Source organism: Lacerta agilis, chromosome 6 (assembly GCF_009819535.1).
Source record: "Lacerta agilis isolate rLacAgi1 chromosome 6, rLacAgi1.pri, whole genome shotgun sequence".
Lineage (NCBI taxonomy): Eukaryota > Metazoa > Chordata > Lepidosauria > Squamata > Lacertidae > Lacerta > Lacerta agilis.
In genome coordinates, this window is record NC_046317.1 from 57,202,897 (window position 1) to 57,230,530 (window position 27,634).

Consider the following 27,634-nt stretch of genomic DNA (forward strand, 5'->3'; position numbering starts at 1 on the left):
AGCCAAGTTTAAAGTCTTGTTATTGGCATGTACAGCCTTGAACAAAGTGGAACCAGGAAACACCTTACCTTGTATACTGCTGCCTGGACACTTTGACCCTCAGGATATACACTCTCAGTAGTGCCATGTTCTCCTGAGGTTCATCATACGTCCAATAAGACCAGAGACTTTAGTGTGGCAGCGCCTGTCCTTTGGATTGTGCTTCAAGTGAACATCAGGCAGCCTCCAGCTGTCTTGTCATTTAGGCACTTGCTTAAAGCTTGCCTATTCACTTGGCCATTTCTTGGGAGGTGATTCAGCTGTGTTGCTATATTAACTTTACATACTGATTTTGAATATATTTTACAAATGTTTTATGGATGTAAGACACTTAAAGATACATTTGTATGTGTAGGCATTCCTGACTAGATATTATTCTATTTCAGATTCTGTGTATATCTCTGACATTGTTTATTGTTTGCAGTTGATTTTATTTAGAGTTAATGTATATTTTAATACTTACATTACTTGCTTTGTTTCTAACATTTTAGTATTGAATTTTATTCTATAAACTGCTTTGGGCTGATTTGAATCACTAAGTGATTTAGAGGAACAAATTTGGAATGTACAGTCGTACCTTGTTTTGCAACCGGGATCCATTCCGGAGTCCTAGATGCTAGACAAAAAGGACACACAACAAAGCGCCACTCTGTGCACACACATGGAGCGGTTTGCGCTTCTGTGCATGCACAATTTAGCGCTTCTGCACATGCGCGAGTGGCAAACCCGGAAGTAACCTGTTCCGGTACTTCCGGGTTTGCTGCGGACGTTTGACGAAATGGACGTTTGACAAGGCAGACTCAAAACGAGGTACCACTATATGTGAAATTTTTAAAAGTGGGAAACCCATTTCTTGGTTCCAGCAAAATAAAGGTATCTCTATATTCAGTCTTCCATTATGTACTGGAGTAGATTATCTCCAGTTATTAGTTGTACTATGTTTTATTCAGTGTGTGACACACAAATGCATACATGCATAGAAAGAGAGAGAGCACGCTATGATCTGTCACAATTACATTGCTTCAAATGTTAACTTACACTTTTCTTGTATTCTAGAATCTAACAACACCCCAATTATTGTTGGTAAGTAATTAAGGAGCAAGTTACATCAGTGTACAATCACTGCTATTGTACTTCCATACCTTGTGGTAATGTGTGTTTCCTTTACTTTTTTCTCCAGTTTTGGTTTAAATGTTGAAGACTCCTACTTGGAGAAGATATTGATTCTTTATCAAATATTCTTAGGGTACAGACAGATATACTCTGTCTGTCTGTCTGGTGAGGCCAGCTCTGCTTCCTCTACTGTCTTTGCTCGTGTAATGTACATAGCTGTCTCCAAATTTAGCACAGACTTCCCCCAGGCTGTGGCTTTTAATGTTCTGGCACCTGAGTGTGACTGGGGCTTTTAAAAAAATCCCCAGGAGTAAGGGTGTCTTGAGCTCAGGCATGCCAACTCTAGGGGCCTAGTGTTGAGGTGGCTGTGTGTGAGAGACACATTGCAGGGCTAATGGCCAGCTCCTTCACAGTGCTTGGCCTCCTCCGCTGCATGTGCATGAAATGCAATACGTGTGACATCACATGCATGCTGGATATCACACGCATGCTGTGGGCAACCTGGTGACTCTGCTTCAGCTTCACACACTGCTTGGGTTGGAGAGTTGCTCTTTGATTGTCATTAGGGCCGCTCAGTCTGCAGAACTGACATCTGTTAGGGGCAGGAAGAACTCATTGCTGCAATCAATCTCTGAGGACAACTGCGCATCTGCCCCAAAAAGGGTGACTGTAGATGTACAGTGGACTTGCTGCTTGAGATACGTATGTGTCTAGAAACTTACAGTACCCAGCAGCACATGAACTTATCCACCAGAGTGACTTTAATGTCAATAGAGCATTGCAAGGTAACAACTTGTCTTGTGACTTCTATTGATACTATTGCTTTTCCTCAACAGAATTTTTTTTTTACTTTGTCTTATTAATTGGTACTACGGTATATCTTTCTCTTTCCCCCCCTTCAAGGATGCATCCTGGCTTTATTAATCGTGATTTCTCTAGCTGCTGTATTTTGGAAATACCGATCTTCCGTGAAAACTGAGTGAGTCAGCCCAAGGGAAGCTGTCCCTGATTCTCTTTAGCCTTCTTGATTGCTGAGTGAGATACCATATGCTTCTTGACTTCTACTTTGCTCACACTTTCCGCATACATGTGCTTAGTGTTCAGAAAAGGCTTGCACATTTTTTTGTTAAACAGTTGCACTAATCTGCCAGCACAGAATAAAAGCTAACTAAAGCACAGTAATTATTCTATAAAGAAACCCCTTAAAGGGGAAGGGGGAGTTAAATGTGAGGCGGCAGCAGCAGCAGCAGCGACTGCCTTGGGCACCAAGGGCGGGCGGGGGATGTGACTTTAGCAGAAGGCAGCCGCAGCCCCAGAAGCAGGACTGGGCATCCTCTCTTTTCCTCTGCACCTGTGGCAATAGCTGAGCCCAGGAGTGGGCTGCACTTCTCACAAGTGTATCTGAAGAAGTGTGCATGCACACGAAAGCTCATACCAAGAACAAACTCAGTTGGTCTCTAAGGTGCTACTGGAAAGAATTTCCTATTTTGTTTCGACTATGGCAGACCAACACGGCTACCCACCTGTAACTATTCTATAAAGGCTAGTCAGTATTTTATCCCATTACCAGCAATGGTGTTCTGATGCGACAGAAATAGTCTGTATCCATTTACATTAGCTGTCTATCCCAATGCTGACTTCACAATGACTATTCTTGCCTGAAAATCTTGAAATTACTATTAATAAAGTTATAAAACATTATTGTCCATTTACAAATGTGTACTTGCAGTCTGTGGTTTTTGCTTTCAGATATGGTAAGAAAGTGGATTTGAACAGTTCTGTCTAAGGCAGTAATGTTTTGTTTTGTTTCCCCCCTAGAAGAATCTAGGCCAGTGCTGTAATCATTCTAAACCAACAATTTGCAACAATAACTTACTCTGCACATTTCTCTTGCATGGCTTTTTCTTTCTATTTTTGTATCCAGGGCTGTCCATTTTCTTGTAGCTTTGGTATGCATGATTTACAGTTTTGATACGATGCATATATTTTCCCATAGTTAGTGAGCACTAATTAAGCTGTTTCCATGGATTAATTCAGTAATTATTTACTCCTTATCAATATTCAGTGCAATGATTTCTTTCACAGTTTGGTTACATGTCTTTTAAGACTTTTGTGGGAATGAGATTTGATAACCAAATCATACTTATTGTTTTGTCAGAGGCAAGAGTTCTGTTTGATTCAGAGGCATTACCAACCCCAGTGGAGAGAAGGGCAAGCTCTCTAAGAGGAATCTGTTAGAAGTCACTATTTTCCTATAGTTAGGCTGTGTGTCTCCCATAGGCCTGGGTGATATATTGATATCAGGAGTGAACCACAATGTCGCCTTCACTCAGCAATATATCGCTTCTGAGACCACCACCGCTCTTGAGTCCCTCTGCTAGCAGTGCTCGCTGAGTGAAACCACCATCCCACTCTGCCCTCATATGGTACAAAGGGAGAAACAAGCTGCATCAGTGAGGCACTAATATAGCTAGTTCCTCCCTCTGCATCTTTAAACTGCTTGGCTGAGGAGTGTGTGGCTGCCCTTGCCTCAGCTGAGCATTTTGATGGAGCATCTGATCCTACCATTGGCTCAGATTAGCCGGTGGTTGGGTGGGGGCTCCGTGAACCTGCTTGGCTGTGGAGCGCAGTTGACGCTGCCCTCAGCTGAGCAGTTAAATGATCCCCTAGCCCAGCATTGGCTCTTGCAAGCCAGCGGCCTGGTGGGGGATCCTTTAACTGCTCGGCTGTGGGACGCATGGTTGCCTCCCCTCGGTTGAGGGGAGCGCTGTTCTGCAGGTGGAAGAGAGGCTTCTTCCATCCCGCAACTGAACAAAGCCTGATGCTGCTGAGGGATCGGGGGTCATTCACTTTGGGGGTTGGAGCCCTTCCGCCCCCAACTTAGCAGGGGGCGGAGGCCAGCTGCATTGACCCCAGCCTGTAAGGCGCTAGGGTGAAAGGGCCTCAGCTCCTGCAGTGAGAACTGCCTCAGTTTCACCCTACGTCTCACTGGCTGGGGCCACTGCAGCTTGTTTCAACATCACAGTGTATCACCAGACTGTGATGTTTGGCTGGAGATATATTGAGATGCTGAAAACATAACATCAGCCAGTCCTAGTCTCCCATTCTTATATCTGTTGTGTTTATATAATCTGCTTTACTTCTAATATCCTGCATTACATTACATCTTTTTCTGTAGCTTCTGGAATTGATTTTCCTGCTCAAGAAGCAACAGCATGGCTACTGCTTCAGTGTGACAGTTACTTGCATTACTGTACTTTTAAAAAATGTATAACATGAAGTGGAATGCAGATGTATTTGTGTGTTGCTTTTCTCGTTCCTGACAGGAAAACTAAACAAAATGATGTAATGGTCGAAATATAGGTGTTAATTTTAAATATTTTATTTTATTTTTACAGACAACCTGAAGCTCCTACTAGCCCTGCTGAATTTAACGAGGCAGAATTGGAACCCAAAGGTTCCCAATTGGTGGAGTAGCCTTCTGCAGTTATTTCCTAACAGTTTGTTATTTGGAACCGTTACTCTACAACTGGAAATGAGAATTGAAGGAAGAACTATGTGGAAAGCCAAAGCAGTTTTCATTAAAAACTGGCCATCCAGGTTATTCAGCTACTTGAAGCATGAAGCAGTACTGGGCCCCAACAAAACTCTCATCATTTGCTCTTTCTTTTGCATAGAACTGGGTTCCAACTTCCCTTGAAGAATGTCTCTTAAGTGACTCAATCAAATACAGAGCCAAGCAGAACTGATTGTGTATCTACCCTGGCAAGGTGCACTATTCTTCCTTCAAGCCATGGAAAGATGTAATGGGTTCTGTGTAGGAAATGTGAAATATTACATTTTGTTTCCTAGAATCTTGTCTATCTCACAAAATGGAGGGAACAAGTGTAGCTGTTAAAATTTACCAACCTTTTGACTTCTTCAAGCCTTCTCATGCAGAATTCTAAAAGCTGCCTTGATTTCCTTACAGGATTTTCAAAAGTGTAAACACCAGTAATATATGCCTAATTATATATGTGGGTGGGTGTGTATGTATGTATGTATGTATGTATGTGTATATATATATATATATATATATATATATATATATATATATATATGAATCATAGGCAAACAAAAGCTCTGCATCCTTAACCAAAAAATCAAGGAACACTTTTTCAACACCTTAATTTCAGTGGGAACAAGTTAAGTAAAATAACTCTCCCATTAAAATTAGAGTGAAAAGTGCAGTGCTTCATATGGTTTGAATTAAAGCTTGCTATATTCATGAAGGTATTTTGTTTGTTATACACTGTTTTTAGAATCTAAATTGTTCATATTTACTTATTTAAATTGATTAAATATGTATAGAGAGGAAATGTTGTTTCTCTTGGAATGTATGCAAATAAACTGAAATGTTGAATAAAAGACACTAAGTATTATCACTAGCTTTTCTACTCCCAAGTGATAAAAGCAGCTGATTATACACTGCAGTTTGGGTTGATACAGCTAATGCTACATAGCTGTTTCAAATCGTTTTCTGGCTATGCATGATGCATAGATGCATGATGTAGTGGAGATAGATGTTTGTGGGCAGGTACTTACCAGTAACTTCTCCTTTAGAGCACCTAGCCAGGCATTCTGTGAATTCTTATCTTATGCAAAGCCTCACGAGATGGTCCCTTGAAGAGATGTCTGTGTTCTCAGTATCTCAAGTGGGTCCTAGTAGCTCAAGTATTGCTGCTGATCAATGCCAGGTCCGTGAATGGCAAAACAACAGCCATCCCAGACTTGATCCGGGATGAGTATACTGACCTGGGTTGTATTACAGAGACCTGTTTGGATGAACTGTCCGGTGAGTAGCCTCTCAGCTTTGGCCACTGGAATTATCTGTACAGCAGGAGGCAAGATCAGTGCGGTCGGGAGGCAGAGCTGCAGTGGTCTTATCATGATTGCATCTCCCCTGACCAGGTGCCCTTTTTCCCAGTTTGTTAGGCTTGAATTTGTGCATCTGAAGATGGGTGACTGTGACAAAATAGGGATTTTGTTGCTGTAGCCCTAAGAAGGTCTTGGGGTTTTGCTGCTCTCCTCCAAGCTTGTACTGGTGGACTTCTAACATTCACGCTGAGGGTCCCCTGTCAGATACATGAGTCTTTCCCATATAATTTCTGGCTCTACTCATGCATCTGGGCGCACTCTGGATTTGGTTTTCTGTGAAGCATTGGATGGTGGTGATCTTAGAGTGGAGGAATTTTCTCTCTCTTTTTTTTAATAGCAATCTAAAACTTTTTTTTTACCTTTCAAAATTATTTTTTATTTTTTATTTTATTTCCAAACATAAATAGCGACAAATAAAATATCACATATTCCATATAAAGATTCCAGAATTCATACATATTTCACCATGATATATCATTTTCGTTACCATGTATATTCCCCCTCCCTCCTACTCCCCCCTCTGCTTCCCCTTCCCCATGTGTGATCTCGTATCTAATAATTCCAGTTGTTACTTTCTCAGTTGCATTGTTTTTAAATAAATCTATTTTTAACTTCAGGTTACTTTTTGTCTTTCTTTTCCCATGCACTTTCATACCTCCCTGTACCACAGTTTTAATTCAGAGCAGTACTTCTCCATGTAATCTTTCGGCCCTTCCCACTCTTTGAGTAAATTTTGATTTGAGTGGCCCCTGATGTTAGCTGTCATTTTGGCCATTTCAACAAATTCTATTAATTTACATCTCCATTCTGCTAGTGTCGGGATCTTATCACCTTTCCAGTTTTTTGTGATCAGCAATCTTCCTGCCGCAGTAGCATATAGTAAAATATTGTTCTTATTTTTTGGAATACTTTCTGGTAAAAGTCCCAACAGAAACAGTTCTGTTTTTTTTTTTTTATTAAAGGAGGTTTTTAGTAATTTCTTTAATTGCTCTTATATTTCATTCCAGAAGGGCTTTATCATCTTACATTCCCACCATACATGAAGAAAAGTACCAATCTCATTTTTACATCTCCAACATATATTCGATTGTTTTCTATAAATCTTGGACAACTTTTCTGGTGTAATATACCAATGATAAAACATGTTTATCATATTTTCTTTTATCGTAGAGCACGCGGTAAAGTTCATTTCAATTGTCCATAATTTTTCCCATTTCTCTCATTCAATTACCTGACCTAGTTCTCTTGCCCATTTTATCATAACCTCTTTTGTTGTCTCCTCTTTTAATTACCATTCCAGCAAGAGATTGTATAATCTAGAGATGGTCTTTTTTCTGGGCTGGATCAGTTCACTTTGCAATTTAGATGTTCCTAATTCAAAACCTTCCTTTTTATCTTGCCTGAATCTTTGTACCAATTGGTGGTATTGTAACCAAGTGGTACATGCATTCTTTAATTCGTCATACAATTTTATTTTGATCTCATTCTCCTCGACTATTGTTAATTCATAATACGTGGGCCCATGTCATCTCTGTATTCTGTTTCTTTATAGCTGTTGCTTCTATGGGTGACATCCATTTTGGTATATTAGGTTCAAGCAGCCATTTGTATTTTTCCCATGTTTTGTATAATGGTTTCCTTTTGACATGATTTAAAAATTATTTGTGTATTGCTACTTTATTGTAAACCAAATAGGCGTGCCATCCATATCTATTATTCCAGCCCTCTAAATCGAGAATTTCAGGATTGTTTAGGGTGACCCAATCTTTTACCCAGTCTAGGCAGACCGCCTCATAATATAACCTAAAGTCTGGGAGACACAAACCTCTTCTTTGAGTTTTGTCAGTTAACAGTTTAAATTTTATTTGAGACTTGTTTAGCCAAATAAATCTTGAGATGTCTTTTCTCCAAGTATCAAAACAATCCCCCTTTCCTATTATTGGTAGCATCTGAAAAAGGAACATTAGTTTGGGTAGAATACTCATTTTTATCACTTCTGCCAAGTTTCTAATTGGTTTTTAATTTCCCTCCATGTACTCCCCATGGAGGAATTTTCTATAGCTACATTGTCATGGTCAGATCACTACTTGGTGGAGTTCAGACTCGCTGAAACTGGATACATTTCAATTTGTACAGCCCAAAGATGTGGACAGAATCCTTAGAAATGTGAGAGCCACCACATGTGTACTAGATCCTTGCTCTTTCTGGCTCATCAACAAGACCAGTGGGGAACTTGCTGGGTGGGTGAAGGGAATGGTTACTGCCGCCTTACAACAAAGTTCCAACATGCCTAAGGGAGACAGTTAAAAGGCCTCTATTGAAAAGGCCGTCCTTGTATTGGATAATTATTGGCCAGTTTCTAATATTCCAGGTGTGGTGGCATCTCGTATCCAGGAGTTTCTGGAGGAGTTACCTAGATCTATTTCGATCAGGTTACAGGCCTGGTCATAGGATAAAGACGGCTTTGATCACCTTGGTGTGGATTACTTACACCAGGAAGTAGACTGTGGAGTGTAACCTCTCTCCAAGATTAATATTGGGAGGGAGGGGCCAAGGCAGCGCGGTGGAGGATTGGGGTAATTTGTATATGCTTGAACTTTGTGGGTGTATGGGGTGTTATGGGAGTGTTGATACCTGTGGTGGCGGACATGTTGTGAACCTTATGGGGTATTTGTCCATCTTTAGTCCCAACTCTGCATTTAGCTCTCACCTGTAGCTCCTAGAAGGTATCAGCATGTGACAACACCCACAATCCAGGAAATGGCTTTATCTGGATGGCTAAACCAGGTGGGCGTAGCTGATGATTCTCAAACCCTCAGTATGTTAGGGATTTGCCCTGCATGTGAAGACAGGTTCTGGCAGATTGAGTGGACAAGACCAATAGTGGGTCCAGTGATAAATAAGGCAGTTTCTGTACCTGCTGTAGAATGGAGAAGGAAATCTCTGATCCTAAACCTCCGCTGCATTGTAGAATGTCTTTGGGAGGAAAAGGCCGTTTGTAACTACAATGGTACCTCGACTTACGAGCGACTCGACTTACATATTTTTCCACTTCCGAATCAGTTCCGGAAGCAAAAAAATGGCCGCCGCTTCTGAAGTTTCCGAGTTACAAAGGGAAAGCGGCGGCACGATACCTCGACTTACGGGGTTTTCAATGCGGTTTTTTCGACTTGCGAGATTTTTTACCATTCCGAGATAGCGCCTTTGATTTAATATGATTTCGACTTACGAGGGCGCCTTCGGAACGGATTATTTTCGTAAGTCGAGGTACCACTGTACACAAATCTGGAGTGAAGTCCCCAAGATGGTTGGATGGCTCCTTTCAGCAGCTGCTGCAGCCCAATTGGTGCCCTGCCTTCCTTTAGGCCAAATCAGCGAGGCTGAGAGGGGGGTCTTGCTGTCTAGGCTGTAGAAGCTTGCACCCCAGGGAGGTCACTTCGGTGCTGCTAACTTCACTGTTTGACTTCACCCCTGGAGACACATGCCATTCTCTCTCAACAACAGGAGAACTTGTGTGTATGTGTTTGCAGAGATAGTGCTGGTGGATGGATGGTGGCAGACAGCACTGCCCAATCCTCTTCTAAGCTAAACTTTAAAACCTTGGCATACCTTCTGCATTGAGATGGCAGTAATTCTTGAGCCTATTTGGTATTTTGTATTGATACCAGATGCCCAATGTTGCGTTGTTCACTTAGGTCCTATCTGTACTATACACTTAAAGCAGTTTCCTATCACCTTCATCTGCCCCAACTACAACAAAACCTGTCTCTTCTGCATCATACTCTAGGCAGGCGCTGCAACCTTCCAACAGTTTGACTTCACCACTAAGGCAGATAGATGCCAACAAATAATACATCAATGGGATAATACATGGGATATGTAGTTGGTAAGGTGTTGAGACTTAGGGGGCTTTTATTTCCCTCCCAGTGCTAATTTGCATTGAGAGTGTCTTTAAACCACTTTTGTTGTCCACTGACATTACCTTACCACTCTTAAGTTGGGAATAGAGCATTCTCTGAACGACATGACCTGTCCTATGAAGTTGATGTTGAAGAATCATTGCTTTGACATTGGTGATCTTTGCTTCTTTCTGTACACTGACATTTGTTTGCCTGTCTTCCCAAGTGATATGTAAAATTTTCCGGAAACACCATGGATGGAATCTTTCGAGGAGTAGGAGATGTCATTTATAAGTGGTCCATGTTTCACAACCATGCAGTAGCCTAAAGTTGGTAGTACAATAATTTGTAAGCAAGCATTTTGCTTTCTCTGTGAATGTCCGAGTCCTCAATTGAGAGAGTTGCACTCACAGACCTTAGGCAATGTGGGAATACACTCCGTGGGTGCCCTTGCACCTGCAATTATTTGTACCTGTTTAAATGTCAATTATGTGCACTATTTAATGTATACTTCCGAGTTAAAGCGAAAGTGAAAGCAGGACTCAGTAGGCGTCTTGCCACTGAGATCCCTCCGCTTAGACTTTTTGGCTCCAAAGTTTTAAACTTGTTAATGGTCAGTTAATCTGCTTCCCGCCCTTTTCAAGGGCAGCAACAGTGTTCTGATTGGTAAAAGTATTGATCATGACGTTGTCTGTTCGTTGTCAATAAAAGGCTGCGGCTTCCCGTATTGGGCAGTTAGATAGATAGAGTTAGATAGAGATAGGGTTAGACAGGACATACAGAGGATAGATCAGTTACGTTCAGATAGTCGGAGTTAGTTGAACGGGTAGGTTAGAACGAGGTTTGGTTGGGTTGGAAGAACGCGCAGGAGGTAGAGAGGTTAGATTGCGGAAGAATTGGCGGTAAAGGTTTAGCTAGCTTAAGAGAGGGATAGATTGCCGAAGAATTGGCGGTAAAGGGTCAGCTAGCTTAAATAGGCTTAGAAAGGACAAGATACAGAGAGAAGTAAAAAAGCCCATGCGGGTCAGCCAAAGCCATCAAAAGAAACCATGGTTGTCTGTCTTTATTTCATCTTAGTTTAAATTTTTGCAGTTTATTAGTGCTTTTGTTTGGCCGTAATTTTGGCCACGTTTTATTTGGGTACTTTGCTTTAGGGAACAACTTAGGAGGTCGCAAGTGCTTGCAGGTACATTTGTTGTTGTTCAGTCGTTCAGTCGTGTCCGACTCTTCGTGACCCCATGGACCAGAGCACGCCAGGCACACCTATCCTTCACTGCCTCTCGCAGTTTGGCCAAACTCATGTTAGTAGCTTCGAGAACACTGTCCACCCATCTCATCCTCTGTCGTCCCCTTCTCCTTGTGCCCTCCATCTTTCCCAACATCAGGGTCTTTTCCAGGGAGTCTTCTCTTCTCATGAGGTGGCCAAAGTACTGGAGCCTCAACTTCAGGATCTGTCAGGGCTGATTTCTTTGAGAATGGATAGGTTTGATCTTCTTGCAATCCATGGGACTCTCAAGAGTCTCCTCCAGCACCATAATTCAAAAGCATCAATTCTTCGGCGATCAGCCTTCTTTATGGTCCAGCTCTCACTTCCGTACATTACTACTGGGAAAACCATAGCTTTAACTATACGAACCTTTGTCGGCAAGGTGATGTCTTTGCTTTTTAAGATGCTGTCTAGGTTTGTCATTGCCTTTCTCCCAAGAAGCAGGCGTCTTCTAATTTCGTGACTGCTGTCACCATCTGCAGTGATCGTGGAACCCAAAAAAGTGAAATCTCTCACTGCCTCCATTTCTTCCCCTTCTATTTGCCAGGAGGTGATGGGACCAGTGGCTATGATCTTAGTTTTTTTGATGTTGAGCTTCAGACCATATTTTGCGCTCTCCTCTTTCACCCTCTTTAAAAGGTTCTTTAATTCCTCCTCACTTTCTGCCATCAAGGTAGTGTCATCAGCATATCTGAGGTTGTTGATATTTTTTCCGGCAATCTTAATTCCGGTTTGGGATTCATCCAGTCCAGCCTTTGGCATGATGAATTCTGCATATAAATTAAATAAGCAGGGAGACAATATACAGCCTTGTCGTACTCCTTTCCCAATTTTGAACCAATCAGTTGTTCCATATCCAGTTCTAACTGTAGCTTCTTGTCCCACATAGAGATTTCTCAGGAGACAAATGAGGTGATCCGGCACTCCCATTTCTTTAAGAACTTGCCATAGTTTGTTGTGGTCGACACAGTCAAATGCTTTTGTGTAGTCAATGAAGCAGAAGTAGATGTTTTTCTGGAACTCTCTAGCTTTCTCCATAATCCAGCGCATGTTTGCAATTTGGTCTCTGGTTCCTCTGCCCCTTCGAAATCCAGCTTGCACTTCTGGGAGTCCCCTTCATGGATCACTGCCTTGTCGTGGCGAAGGGGCTTGAATTACTCAGGGAAGCTATGGACAGGTCAAGAAGGACAGGTCATAGTGGAGAGTTTGGACCAAACGTGATCCACCTGGAGAAGGAACTGGCAAGCCACTCCAGTATCCCTGCCAAGAAAACTCCATGGACAAAGACAACAGGCAGGTACATTTACAAGGCACTTATTCATCCGAACTACTCACGCACCCTTCAGATTCAGCCTGGCGGACAACCTTCTTCACGGCGCGGTGTGAGTTAAGCTCCGAAATTACCGGCCGTCCCGTCCGCAGGCTTGGCCGGCGCCTGTGCAAGGACCCACCATGCGGCTTTTACCCTAAGCGACAGGGCGCCTTTCCCCCTCAGTTATGGTTTCGCCCACATTTTCCACCCGCCAATCCGGGTGCGCTCTTGCCCGCAACCTCCAACCAGCACGCGCGCGGCGGCCTTGGGGCGTTAGCTAATACCGGGAACCGATAACGACAGAGGCGGTTCCTCGTGTGCCTCCTCCCCCCCCCCCCGCCTTCCTCGCGTCGGAGCCTCTGACGCTGCTCACGCCGCTTGGCCGGAAAAGTGCTGTCACCGCCGCATCTCCCTTCCCGTCGAATCGTTTCCTAGGCGCGCTCTGTCGCTTTGCTTTTCAGCTTCAGAGGGAGCTGCGGCGGCACTTTCTCTTTCTCCGACTCCGGCCGGGTCTCTCTCTCGTGCGATGGCGCCCCTTCCCGGCTTCCCTGGCGGGGGGCGGTTTCCGTCGGCGCTGCTGTTGCCGCCGCTGCTGATGTTTTCCTCGCTGTCCAGAGTTCAAGGTGAGGCGGGGATGCTTCGGGATGTCCGTCTGTTCTTCTTTCAAATGGGAGGCCCCCCGCCTCCTCCAGAGACGGATCATGTCCGAGGCAGAAGCAAGGCTTTCTCGGGGATGGCGAAGGCAATTCCCGCGTCCAGGGCAGGAGGGAACTAGGAGCCTGCCTATGTTTACATGTAGTTTACTCTCTTTCTATTTCCACGTGTTTGTTCTTATTCTGCCTTCTGGAACAACAAAGATCTGCTCCGCCTTCGGCTGTGACAGCACTTCAGATATTTGGAAACAGCCACCACGCCTCCCCTTAAATCTTTCATCTTCCAAGGCTAAGCATCCTCTTTCTATTGCGCTTCATAAGACCTTTAACCATGTTGGATGCCTGACTCTTGACATGTTCCTAGGACCAGGAGTGCCAACTTGAATAAAATATTGCTTGAGGGGAATGTAATGGATTACATGTTGTGGCGCACACACACCATTTGAATTGCAAAGTTTATTAATGGGGGGGCAGCCCCCTCAAATATTTTAGGGGGGGTGTAGCAGGGGCACAAAGGGACATCGGGCCCTAAGAGTTGGATCCTACGTCTGGGATATATGAAGTGTGTTGTAATTTTGTGCAAGCCCAGAGCTTCCCTGACCTTGCTGTGGGTCCTATTTGCTTTATTTTCCCTTTATCTCATACTGTTTTTGAGAGTCGGGAGCAAATAACAGGGAGCCTCCTTGACTAATAATGTCAGTACTAAGATAGGTTGCCAGGCTGTGCTAGTTTGTAGCCTTCTGCTCTGGAACAAGCGGATCAAAGGGTATGTTATAGCAGAGCCACATAGGATCACTGCGTGCTCTCCACTTCATGGGAGGGCTGTTAATATGACCAAAGCCTGCCCATCTGATGCAAAGACTTGTGCCATAAATCCAGTGTATTCACAACATACTTTGATTTGAACACTGCAGTAAACAGCAGACAAACAGTAAACAGTAGACAAACACCAGGCTTGTCCAGCACATATCCACTATGTGCGCTTTTTCTTTTGCATCCTCTTTGAATACCATTTTTATTGCATTGACTTGATGTGGTAGTGAGACAGTTACCTAGCATTCCAGACAATACTGACAGTTCCTTCAAAACATGTAAATCTGGTGCATCAAATTTCACTAAGATTTAAGGATGTCAGGATCTATTGCCTCCAAAATGTCCTATAACAGGAATAGCAAAGTGTTAGGCAGTGAGTGTAAATGTGGTTCTTGTAGATAACCTATCTTCTTGAAAAGCTAGAGGCCATAGCCTATTTTTGTTAGGACCAACCAAAAGGTCAAGTGTTCTGATGAGCTAGAATATTTGTTGGGGATTTGTCATGAATGCAACCCAGGATTGGAGGAAGAAAGCTGGATTTTTTACGAATCTGCAAAATTCTTTATTAATTTCATCTACTCAAGATCCCTCAAGAACACAACACATTCACACATACAGTGGTACCTTGGTTCTCAAACTTAATACGTTCTGAAAGTCCATTCCAAAACCAAAGTGTTCAAAAACCAAGGCACACTTTCCCATAGAAAATAATGCAAAACAGATTACTCCATTCCAGACTTTTAAAAACAACCCCTAAAACAGCAATTTAACATAAATTTTACTACCTAACGAAACCATTGACCCATAAAATGAAAGCAATAATCAATGTACTGTACTATAAAATAAATAAGGCACTATTGTAGATGATAAAAATTAAAATTAACTTTTTTTCTTACCTGCACTGATGACAGTCATTGTTTGGGTGGGGGGCTTTTATCCATATCCGCAGTCACACAATCAATCAGTAAATTAACTGGGTTCCATACAGTCACAAAAACAAATTAACTGAAAAAGCCACAAAAATGCAAAATAAATAGCAAAAACAAAAGTGCCAAACTTAATCTGTTCCAGAAGACCATTTTACTTCTGAAATGTTTGAAAACCAAGGTGCAGCTTCTGATTGTTGCAGGCACCCTAGAAACAATAGCCAACAGCCACATTGAATGTTCGGCTTCCGAGAAACGTTGGGAAACCGGAAAACTTACCTAGTTATGATTACTCTATAAGTCTTACTGCTGCCCATCTTGTTCTAGCTGTGCTCTGCAAATGAACTCCCAGAGTCTATTGGAACATGGTCCTATAGATCCCAGTAGAGGAGAATGTCATAGAGATTTACGAATTATCAACTACACTCCAATGAACCTTGTCTTCTCTCCTATAGCTTCAGAACTTCCTCTGAATTTTTATTTCCAATTGATTGCACCCATCCACGTGTAGCCAGTGCTACCCTAAGGAGCGGGGATCCAAAAGACAGTTATCCTGCTGGGACTGTTTTGCGCTACCGTTGCATTCCAGGTTATGAGCCTATTCCTGGAGAGACTCTTTCTCTTACATGTCTTGACACTTCAAAATGGTCAGTAGAAAATCCTAGGTTTTGTCAAGGTAAGTTTCACTTAATTAGCTGAATATTTAAAACTGTTGAACTGCCATCTTAGATCAGATAGCTTGTTTGAGGACTAGAGGAGATCCAGAGACTTCAGAAAGATAGAAAATAATAAAGGAGGCTTTTCTTTTATAGAACATTGGAGACTTAAATTGGGGAGATGTAATATTCTGAGCATCACTCCTCCTAATGATGAACTCAAGTGGTGAATGCCCTGGGTCTGTAGACACACGGAGCTTTTAAGAAAGAAGAGGAGAGCAATAGCATGTTTGGAGGAAATTTTACAACGCTGTAGTGAACAAAAGAGAGCTTTTAATGATTTTAGCTGTCTTTTTGATACTGGATATTGTCAGCAGTAGCAGTCCAAAAACTTTAAACATCTACATGCCAGAGGCAACAAAGAGATAAGTGTACATAAAGCAAGAAATGGTCTCTCAACTGCTTTCAACTCATGAAGGAGAAAAAAAAGATAATAAACCCAACCAAACCACCACAAACTGGCTAATAAATGTAAAAGGGAATTTACTAGAATAAGGATAGACTAATGACCATTCAAACAAACAGAAATACATTACAATGCCATATGCAGATCAATAATAGTTATGCCAAAAACATGGAATGAATTATATGCACAGTGAACGTTCCAATGTCTGAGTAACTGAACCATTCAACAAGTGGCTGAGGATTGAACAGTATCCTGATGCCAACAGAAGTTTCAAGACAGTTTGTTAAAGATGAACTAAATGGAGAGTTCTTCAGTGGGTCTAAAGTTGACACCACCCTGATGAAATGAATGTGGGTGGATGTAGGAAGGAATAGGATGAAATGTTCTGCAATAAGGCAGCCTCTTATATAGCCACCACCATGATGGAATAAACACAGGTGGGAAGACCTGTCCTCCGGATTTGCAACAGGTTTCGCCACAAAGCTTCATCAGTTTGAGGCTGTATAACGCAAACAATACTCAAATTACAATGTATATTAATACAAAAGAATTGTAAAACACAAGTAACATGCTATACCTTACCTAATCAGACAAAACAATTAGCACAAAATAAGAAACTAGTCACAGGCACAGCTTGATGAACAAACTTGCTTCAAGCCTTAAATACAACTGCAGGTGAATGGAATCAATCATTACATGGTTGCTTGGTTAAAGGTACAGTGTCACTTCTCTGTTACCATTGAACAATAAAAAATATCAAACTTATACTGTGATACTTTGCGTAGTTTGTTAGAGAAAAGAAAGAACCCTAATGTCTGCATCCATCCCTAAAGATGACATTATTGTGAACCACCAGTAAAACAGGATATTGAATTATCCTTTAGTGAATATAGTATTTCTAAGGACACTTTCAAACTGTCTCTATATTGCAGGAGGGATTCAATTAAATACAAACAAATTCAGGTAGCACAGTTGAAGTGCATTTGGTTCTCTTGTGCACCAAATCTGATTTAAAATAAATAAATAAATCTGGACATTTTGCAGTAAGGAATGTGACAAGGAATTGCACTGGAGATACTGAGATAATTTTGGACACAATGAACAAACAAACAAACAGGTCACCTGGAAGTGGCCTTGATGTCTGTAAAGGGTAAATGGACCCCTGACCATTAGGTCCAGTCGCAGATGACTCTGGGGTTGCGGCGCTCATCTCGCTTTACTGGCCGAGGGAGCCGGCGTACAGCTTCCAGGTCATGTGGCCAGCATGACTAAGCCGCTTCTGGCCAACCAGAGCAGCACACAGAAACGCCGTTTACCTTCCCGCCGGAGCGGTACTTATTTATCTACTTGCACTTTGACGTGCTTTCGAATTGCTAGGTTGGCAGGAGCAGGAACCGAGCAACAGGAGCTCACCCTGTCATGGGGATTCGAACTACCGACCTTCTGATCAGCAAGCCCTAGGCTCTGCGGTTTAACCCACAGCGCCACCCACCTGTCTGTAGTGTACCCTTTTTATTTTCCTTTTAAAGAAATCAAGGAAAACTAATGCTTGTTTTGATTTTCCTGTTAGGAAGGCGATGTACTGCTGTAACTATAGAGAATGGCAGAATAGTAATACCAAGCCCTATGCAGATAGGTGATGAAATAACTCTAGGCTGTAATGAGGGGTGAGTTGTAGGTCACCTTTTGTACATACTTGACTTTGTTTAGAACTCCTGGGAGGGGCTCATGACAGACACATATTAATTGTTAAAATATTAGGCTAGTTTTTTGACATTAATTCTTGTCTAGTCTGTGTTATAATTATAACCATGAGTGTCCAGGGAAAGGGTGAGGTGGGAAGCAAATACCGGTACTCCAAATAAATTAATAAACACAAGTAAGCAGCGCCAGAGAACAGGTCTGCCATTACTGGTTGATTTAATAACTGAGCAGTGGCAAGCTCTGGCTTCTGAGAAACTTGTATTTTGCAGAGTTCGTGTGATCCACACTTTCTCACCCACAGCTCTGCCCCCTATGATATGGTGTGATAATCATGGATTTTATCTACAATCGCTTTGGCAAAGCAATTTTCTAATTCATAAATTCAAGTGGGGTGGGATGACATTTTGAATGAAATAAGGTCTGTTGGGAAGATCATGGATTCCTGTCTTTACTGCTCCTCTTTGTTTTTGAGGTGACACAGTATTCCCCATCATAGCTGAATGTCAATACTAGATTAAAACAAAATAAAAAAATCCTTCCAGTAGCACCTTAGACATCAACTAAGTTTGTTCTTTGTATGAGCCTTCGTGTGCATGCACACTTCTTCAGATACACTGAAATAGAAGTAACATAAAATAGAATCCTGGATTAGATACTTGAATTGTATTTCAAGTACTTCACCTTCAATTGAGGAAGTCCACTATGATGAAATTTGAAAGCCTAGGTTGCTGCTTACAAAGGCACTATGTCCAAGCTACTGGCATTTTTATGTTGGTGTGACTTTTTCTGGGCACTCCTTAACAAAGAAATAATTCCTGTACAGTCATACCTCGGGTTACAAATGCTTTGGGTTACAAACTCCGCTAACCTGGAAGTAGTACCTCAGGTTAAAAACTTTGCCCCAGGATGAGAATGGAAATCATGCGCCGGAGGCGCGATGGCAGCAGGAGGCCCCATTAGCGAAAGGGTGCCTCAGGTTAAGAATGGTTTCGGGTTTAGAACGGACCTCCGGAACGAATTAAGTTTGTAACCCAAGGTACCACTGTATCTGGAATTAAATTAAATAGCTATCTTGTCTCAACCTAGACTGACAGCACCCAGAGAAAGGGCTTTTTCAGTTGTCACATTGTTTTAGCAGCAAGTGAAGACCGCTTTCCCAGGTCTCATTCAGTGTTGTTTGAACTGGCTTCAGTCCTACTGTTATTATATTTTTGCTGCTGTGTTGTTTCTAACAGCTTTTGAACTGGTGGTGGTTGGTTTTATTTTTTTCTCTTTCTGTCAACTAGCAGAGTGGTGACTGTAGGATGGGATATAAATAATCTAAATAAACCAAGTATACTGTATTTAAAAATATGCTCTGTTCACACACTTTTTAATGCCCAATTCACTAAAATAAAAGATTTCTTTTTCCCCTTAGGTACAGACTGATAGGCGAAAAGACTCTGCGATGTGTGCTTGTAGGCGACAAAGCTGAATGGCATACAGACCCTCCAATTTGCCGTCGTAAGATGAATTGTTAATTTGAATTTATTTAATTTAAACTCAATGGGCTACTGTGTGACTTTATTTATTGCAAAAGTGTTAAGTGTCCTCAACCAATATACAGAGTTCAGGATGCTCTCTGATCATGCTCAATATACTCACTATCATGATTGTTGCCAACTAGCTGGCTTCATTGGCAGCTTCGCCACAGCAGGAAATTGGTGTTCTCAAATAACCCATTTGTTTGCAAACTCACACATGAATGGGAACTGATATAATTGGTATTAGATCAAGGTTGAGTTGGGTACATAAGGAATCATTGAAGTCATTCAAACCTCTGCCATTCCCTACAAATGGATAGGCTTCACCAAGAATCATAACACAGCCTGATCATTAAGCCACTTTTCAATGTTTCTCGGAACAGAAAGAATTTGTTCTGTTTAATCTAGTATTTTAGTGGAAGTAGTGCAAGCAACGTTGCTTCATTATCCTTATTCAGACAAGAGGATCTAAGGGAATAAAGCAGTGCATATAGAACATGCACACAGCACTAATCTCACATTCTGCTCACTGAGCCACTGGTGAAAGGGGTTAGTTTGGGGAGCACCAGAAGGTTGTCATCTCTGTGGTGACCTCGTAAAAGGGGGAAGAGAACCATGTATGCCACCTTGAACTTGGAGGAAAGGTGGGATAAAATGTAATATGAATTAAATAAATTCAATTAAATAAAAGTGAATTAAATAAATTAAAATAAATTTGACTACAGCAAATTCCATAATGCCTCAACATTTTTGACCTGTGTCTCTTGGGCTCACCTTTTGGCCTGGGTGCTTAACACTTAGCAATGGCTTGAGGAGCCTGAATTTTCCCCACCAAACAACCATGTGGCAGCAGAATACTTAGTTGAGGTTGACTTTACTACTACCATCAGCCATTTTGGGTGTGTGCCCTTTATTTAAGCTTTTGAACATCTTTCCTGATAACTCTTTTTTTCCAGAGCAGTCCTTGCTCTGAAGGTGGCACTGGGGCTATGACAGCTCCCTCTGTGAAGTTTCAAGTCCAGCTTGCTTCACAGAAGATCCAGTTTGCTTTTGAGGAGGTTGTAATACCTTCACAGCAGTCCACTTTGGTTCAGTGTTTGGGTGACAGTTCAAATGGATGCTCGGGCCTTGAATTATCAAAAGATTACTTCATAAAGTGGAACATCATTTAAGTGAAAATAACTTTAGTCCAAATACACTCGTAACAGAGATGCTTTTGCAAATGTAGTCCTACTGAACTGTTAATGTTGCTTTTGATCCCCAGAAATCCGATGTTACCCCCCTGATAACATTGAGTTTGGTTCACACAGTGGTCAACCTCATGAAGAGTTTCACTATGGCTCAACAGTGACATACACTTGTAATGAAGGATTCTCCCTTATTGGAAGCCCGAATAGTACATGTTCACCTTCTTCAACTAGTACTGCTGGAGTGTGGCTCCCACGTCCGCCTAAATGTAAAGGTGATGGAGATTATGTTTGGTATCTTTGATGTACTATGTTAATGTAATTTGTGTACAATGGCTGGTAAATGGAATTCTTGTTTTAACCTGAGTTAGCTTATGTTCCAATCTAATCGATCAAAATAACCACTATTGTGTCCCACTGAGAACAAAGGAAATAGTTGTGAGCAATTTATTTGATTAATTTCATTTGGATTTGGTTTGGCTTCCTACATTCCAAGGGCTCTCTGTGCAGTATCTATACTAAACAAATCATGCATTCAGATGAGGTAATCAGTATGAGCTCTCATTGCTCGGTCCCTGCTCCTGCCAACCTAGTAGTTCGAAAGCACATCAAGATACAAGTAGATAAATAGGTACTGCTCCGGTGAGAAGGTAAACAGCGTTTCCGTGTGCTGCTGTGGTTTGCCAGAAGTGGCTTAGTCATGCTCGTCACATAACCTGGAAGCTGTACGCCGGCTCCCTCGGCCAGTAAAACGAGATGAGTGTCACAACCCCAGAGTCGTCCGCGACTGGACCTAATGGTCAGGGGTCCCTTTACCTTTTATTGCAATATGGCAGCCTCTCCAAACCAAGGGCAGCCTCTCCAAACAAACCACAAGTAAAGTTTGAATTCTCCCACAGACAAATAAGCAAACCTTTGCTTGTTTTTCTGAAGTTTGCTTAGTTTTCCAGCCGCTCTTCTTTCTTGCCTTTGCAACCTGGTGAGTGCCTGAGGTGGGATGGACAAACAAGCCACGGTTAAATAAAAAGGTGTTGCTGCACCTCTAATGCCAACCTACAATTGCAACAAACTGAAGTTTATATGCTAATAACATCAGACCGTAGTTTATTTGCAGTAGATAAACCATAGTGAAGTCCTGGTGCAGAGTTTAATCTGACATTGTTTAATTAACAGGTAGATTTCTAAATATTGCTCTTCCCTTTTCAGTGGTCCGTTGCCGTGAACCTGAAATAGAAAATGGAAGAGTGACAACACCGACTCAGGATATTTACACATATGGAGATCGTGCATCTTTTGAATGTAATCCAGGATACGTTATGGTGGGGCGTAGCACTTGTACATGTGGGCCTAACCATGGATGGATTCCTCGTTTTCCAAAATGCGTTTGGGGTAAGTATCTTACTACACCCAATTGGGTTCCTTGGGAGGAAGTATAGGGTATAAATTCAATAAAGAAATGTCAGAGCTATTGTGTTGCACTTTACTGCAGAACATACTTATTTCTTTGCCCCCTCTGTTTTCTACCACCAATGTTGCCACCATCCATCCAGATGGAGGTCCCCCCCAAACAACTTCTAGCACAAGTGAGTTAGAAAAAAGCAGGGTGGATTTGATTTAAATCACGATTTAAATCACTAGTCAGTAAGACTTGATTTAAATCTTTTTTTTTTACAGAATGACTAATTCTTGCTGGTATAATCTTAATATTTGCAAGCATATGAAAGTTTCATTTTTGGAATAATAAATTTTCAGAGTAGTTTTTACAGTTATATCAAAAATTACTGTTTATATTTGGACAACTTTTCTGCTGTACTTTATTGGAAGGAGAAAAATAAAAAATAACATTTCCTTAATAACAATTTAAACATTTTAACTAAAACGGTAACATTATAGCATATGTACAGTACCTATGTTTGTTAACTGATGTGGTTAGAGACTTTATTGTTTGGACAATGTCAGGCGAACCCTGGGAAGAAGGACTTGGAACCAGTGAACTCTATATTAGTTGACTGGCAAGCACTTCAAGGTCTTGCCAAGGACTTACAGATCTGAGTTATTATTTCCACCACCACCACCACCCCCCTTTGGATTTGCTTCTACATTCAGGTGCCTATTCTGTACAGTAAAATGTTAGTGTAGTTGGAACCCAGTGGGATTGAGCAGAGGTTGCCAGCCCTGAAGTCCCTTCAGGGCTTGCCTCAAGTCTGAGTTTCACAGACATGCAACTGACTTGCACAATTATTACACAAAGATCTCTGGACTTGTGGAGTATTCTGCTCACAAGGCTGCACTTTCATTTTTACTGTTTCACACTTAGCTACTTGTGCAGATCTATTCCATTCCAAACAATGTACTCATCGAACCTCTTGGAACTTAGCATTTAAGAGGTAACGGATTGATCCTGTGTATATAAATGTGCAAAGGAACAATGGGATTTAAGTTTTTACTCAACTCTGTATGTTCATTTTATAACATTTTTCCTATGAAGAAAAGGCATGTTATCTCTGCAGACACAAATTCACACTTTTGAGAACTGCAGAAACAAGCATCTGTGATAATATCTTCTCAGAAAAACTGCCCCAAATAATGTTACAGAAACCTCTGTAAGAGCATGACATTGTGAATGGATTAATGGAATTCATTTACCAAAAAAATTAAACATTGCATATAAAGCCTCATGCTACATAATTAAAAACAAATCCTTATTTCCTGATGAATAGCCTTTGGACTATAATGTTACTTAAATAGAAAACTATCTTTAGAAAGATTTCTCCTCCAAAAGCATTTGATTTTTTAAAATCTGATTTAAATTTTAAAAAATCCAATTTTTTAAAAGAAAAATAATTGATTTTTATCCACCCGGGCGGGGGGGATGACTTTAATATCTCAAATCTCAGTCAGGATTATTTTACCCCGTATACACTAATAGGATATATAAGATTTCATAATGAAACCTCTAGGTGGCAGCATGGATGGGGCTCTGTTGCTTTCCTGACTTCTTGGGTCACAGCCACTTGCCAAGTTGTGGGACGAGTGAGGAGGGGGGATCACTGCCTCTGGTGGACCTCACTCCTCCTCCTCCAGTAACAACTCATGAAATTGGTTAGTGATTTCGTCCTTTCACCACCTGCTCCACCTGCCTGAGCAGGTGATTCACTCATTGTGCTTGCTGGGGTCACCTGCCACCAGGGGGCAGGGAGACCAAGGGGCAGAAGCAGTTTTCTCCTTCATCCCCACCCACTGCCATCTTGACCCACAAAAGAAAGCCAGTAGTTTTGAAGTGCAGTCTTCCTTCTTTTGGTGGTGGCAGCAATGTGGGCATGGCAGTGATATCTTCTTGGAGCCGTCTGCTGGCTTTGCTCACTCCACCAGCCTACTCAGACATTTCTCTCCTTCATTCTGTGCCATCTCCTGCCCCCTCACTGCTAGTGGCGGCAGCAGTAATGGTCATCCTTGAAGGGAAACTCCCCAGCAAAGTAGAAATCTTTTATCAAACAGATGGAAAGCTTTTTAATCTGAGTAGGCTGAAAGCAAAGAGTAAGGTTACCGTAACTTCCACCATAGAGCTTCAGCATTCCGATGACAACGTAGTGCATGCACACTCAGAGACTGACCTCCAAACCATCCTAAATATATTCGCAGGAGCTTATGAAAAGCTTGGCCTGTTGCTCAACATAAAAAAGTGCTGCGTCTGAAGCACAAAACAACCCCTCTGCAGCGCCACAAATCCAGCTCAATGGTGTAACGTTGGAAAGTGTCAATCACTTTTCCTACATTGGCAGTTATCTTTCCACAAGAGCCAACATTGATGCTGAAATCGAGCATCGCCTGATCTCTGCAAGTGCAGCTTTCTCCTGATTGAAGTGCACAGTGTTTGAGGACTGGGACATTCTCAGGGAAACCAGAATTCTTGTTTACAAAACTATTGTACAGTGGAACCCCGGGTTACGCATGCGATCCGTTCCGGGTCGCCGTGCGTAACGTGGGCGTGCCTATCCCGAATGGGGGGGGGAAAAAAAACTAAAAAAACCGGAAGTAGCGCGATTTGAGCATTTCTGGTCATCCAGCGGTCCCGCATAGGTCGCGCGCGCTCCAGAAACACTTCCGGGTTGCGGGAGTCCGTAACTTGAACGTACGCAACACGGAGCGTACGCAACACGAAGTATGACTGTACTACCAACTTTATTGCACGTTTGTGAAACATGGACCACTTATAAATGACACCTCCAACTCCTTGAAAGATTCCATCCACAGTGTTTCTGGAAAATTTGACATATCACTTGGGAAGACAGGCAAACAAATGTCAGTGTACAGGAAGAAGCAAAGATCACCAATGTCAAAGCAATGATTCTTCAGCATCAACTTCATTGGACTGGTCATGTCGCTCAGAGATGCTTGATTATTGTTTTCCAAAGCAACTACTCTATTCCCAACTTAAAAATGGTAAGGTAATGTCAGTGGTCTATTTGGAATAATTAAGAAATGCAGTATGAGATTAGATCATCAACCCTCGAACTTCACAGCATGGGAAGCCACCCAAAAGACATATAATTTGGCATTGAATATTTGGCTTTTTTGATTGTATTATAATTTGGAGTTTTGCAGTTTTGAAGTGCATTCTTCCTTCTTTTGGTGGTGGCAGCAATGTGGGCGTGGCACATGGGCCGCCTGCTGGCTTTGCTCACTCCACCAGCCCAGTCAGATATTTCTCTTCTTCATTCTGTCCCGTCTCCTGCACCCACACTGCTAGTGGCGGCAGCAGAAATGGTCACCCTTGACTGCCCGCACGCACTCAGTCACCAGCTGAATGATGGACAAGTCCAATATAGTATCAGACAGAAAATACAGATAAGATCAGATGTTGAAATAAAGTTGGACTATAAAAAAATTCAAAATATATATAACATCAGCAATTTATATTTCATTAAAAAACTAAACTTCCTAAAGCTGAGTCCAAAGACAGTGTCCTGTGACCATGCGGCACCTTATATGGACTTTTCTGGTTCTTAATTTTGAGAGAAGGAGTAAGGGCAGTTGTAGTCAGCACTTCTAAATCTCTTTACACAGATGGTTCAATTGCAACCACTGCCGGAGAAGGAGGAGGAGGAGACGGAGCAGCAGACGGAGGAGGAGATGTAGCAGATGCAGGAGGAGAGGACGTTGTAGACCCCGGACAAGGTAAACAATTGCTTTTCACTGTTATTGGTGGATACATTTCAAGAAGTGGGGAGTGAGCAAGGAGTAAGCTTAAGGTTAGAACCAGAGTGGAGGAAATGGACTCTTGTCAATACTTACAGAGGTAAGTCAGCAGAGAGAGGATTAATTTTATTAGAATAATATCGTGAGGAGACTTGGGTACATGGTAATGCTGTAGTAGTTTTGAGACACTGGAATTGTACACCATAAGAGCAACCTGAAATGGAATGTTGTGGTGTGTGACCTTCCTTCTGAACTGTGCCTATTCAGAATTTAGCAAGCTATTTCCCCCAGTCAGTGCATGCCATTTCCTTTGCCCAATCCCACATTCTGTTTTTCTTTTTGAACTGTCACGCTTGTCAGCTATTCAGCAAGGCCAAAATTGTCTATTTATTGAAATTTCAAACCCTCATAACTCAAAAACAAGATGAGATTTTAAAAAAGATTTAAACTTAGTTTTGATCATTCAATAAGTGTACAAAATATAAAGCAAATTGGATGACATGAGATAAAAAAGTTGGATCACTTGATAAGAAATGACCCTTAAAATATAATTGTGATAGAGGGTCTGGTCTTTATTCTCTTTTCTTTTTCTTCTTCTCTTTTTTTCTTAATTTTCTTAATTTGCTTATTCTTGCTACTTTCCTATTTGTGAGGCTTTTAGCTGTTTTAGATGCTAGAGCAGGGGTAGGCAACCTAAGGCCCGGGGGCCAGATGCGGCCCAATCGCCTTCTCAATCTGGCCCACAAACGGTCCAGTAATCAGCATGTTTTTACATGAGTAAAATGTGCGCTTTTATTTAAAATGCATCTCTGGGTTATGTGTGGGGTATAGGAATTTGTTCATCCCCCCCCCCCAAAAAAATATAGTCCAGCCCACCACATGGTCTGAGGGACGGTGGACCAGCCCACGGCTGAAAAAGGTTGCTGACCCCTGTGCTAGAGAGTCCTTTAGCTCTGCCTAGCTTTCTGTGAATTGTGTAACTTATGGAATGGTTTTCTTTATACTAAGAGTTGTCTTTTATTGTATAGGAAATTCAGGCAAGCTTTCCAGTTTTATTTGCTTTCTTTTAAAATTTTCTAACTGCTTTTCATAAATTCCAATGCAATGTTTTATGAACTGGTGGGGCTGGGGCTGTGATTTTTTTATTGTAATTATCTATTTTTCAATAGCTCATATCTCTCCCTCTCACTCTTTCTCAGAGACACATATATTAGTGTTAATTGCTTTTACATGACTTTTTTTTAGCTGTTACTATTTTATCTGTAAGCTGCATAGACTCCCTGTCTAGGGGGAAAGCATGATATAAATAAATATAAAAATAACAACCCCCTCTTTTTTATAGGAGGAGATCCACAGACAACGCTTCCTCCGGATGAGATAGGTACAGTTGAAAAGTGGCAGTGAAAGCAAATTTATAAGCTTGTTTTTAGATTTGGTATTGCACTTCTAATGAGTGTGGCAGCTTTTTAAAAATAGGAAATGATTTTGAGCTGAGAATGGGAAGTTGCTTTCCACCCAGACAGTTGGTAGCTTGCTCAGTATTGTCAACTCAGACTGGTAGCAAGTCTCCAGGTTTTCAGACAGGGGACATCCTGGGCACTAACTGGAGATGCTGGACAGTGAGTCTGGGACCTTCCATATATAAATATTCATTCTTATGTATTTATCTACCTTGTGACTACCCTTCCTCTGCATTAGGCAAGACTCATTAATCTGATCTGCTCCCGGAGACTTAATGGAATTTGATGGATTCCTCTGGGGCATTTTGTAGTAGGCAGCCAACAGTCCTCCTGAGACCTTAATCTCACATTGGAATAGGGAGATACAGTGGGCTTTCGACATAATTGCCCCTGTATGCCGCCTCTCCAGGTATGCCCCACAGAGGACCTTAAGGTCCACAAATAACAACAGCTTAAGGGTCCCGGGCCCAAAAGAAGCCAGATTATCCTCCACAAGGGCC

The 27,634-nt window shown here is 41.9% G+C and overlaps 1 protein-coding gene across 1 annotated transcript in view; it reads left to right on the forward strand.

Moving 5' to 3' along the window:
- The window catches only part of LOC117049229, a 60,942-nt gene extending 33,864 nt beyond the window's left edge, over positions 1–27,078 (forward strand). The window contains exons 12-22 of the mRNA XM_033153969.1: positions 4,551–4,620; positions 5,839–5,986; positions 7,240–7,247; positions 12,983–13,170; positions 15,395–15,633; positions 17,632–17,728; positions 19,183–19,268; positions 20,553–20,750; positions 21,682–21,864; positions 25,543–25,653; positions 27,017–27,078. Of these exons, the coding sequence (XP_033009860.1) occupies positions 4,551–4,620; positions 5,839–5,986; positions 7,240–7,247; positions 12,983–13,170; positions 15,395–15,633; positions 17,632–17,728; positions 19,183–19,268; positions 20,553–20,750; positions 21,682–21,864; positions 25,543–25,653; positions 27,017–27,078 (1,390 nt within the window). The remainder of the gene's footprint in view (positions 1–4,550; positions 4,621–5,838; positions 5,987–7,239; positions 7,248–12,982; positions 13,171–15,394; positions 15,634–17,631; positions 17,729–19,182; positions 19,269–20,552; positions 20,751–21,681; positions 21,865–25,542; positions 25,654–27,016) is intronic.
- Positions 27,079–27,634: the final 556 nt, after the last annotated feature.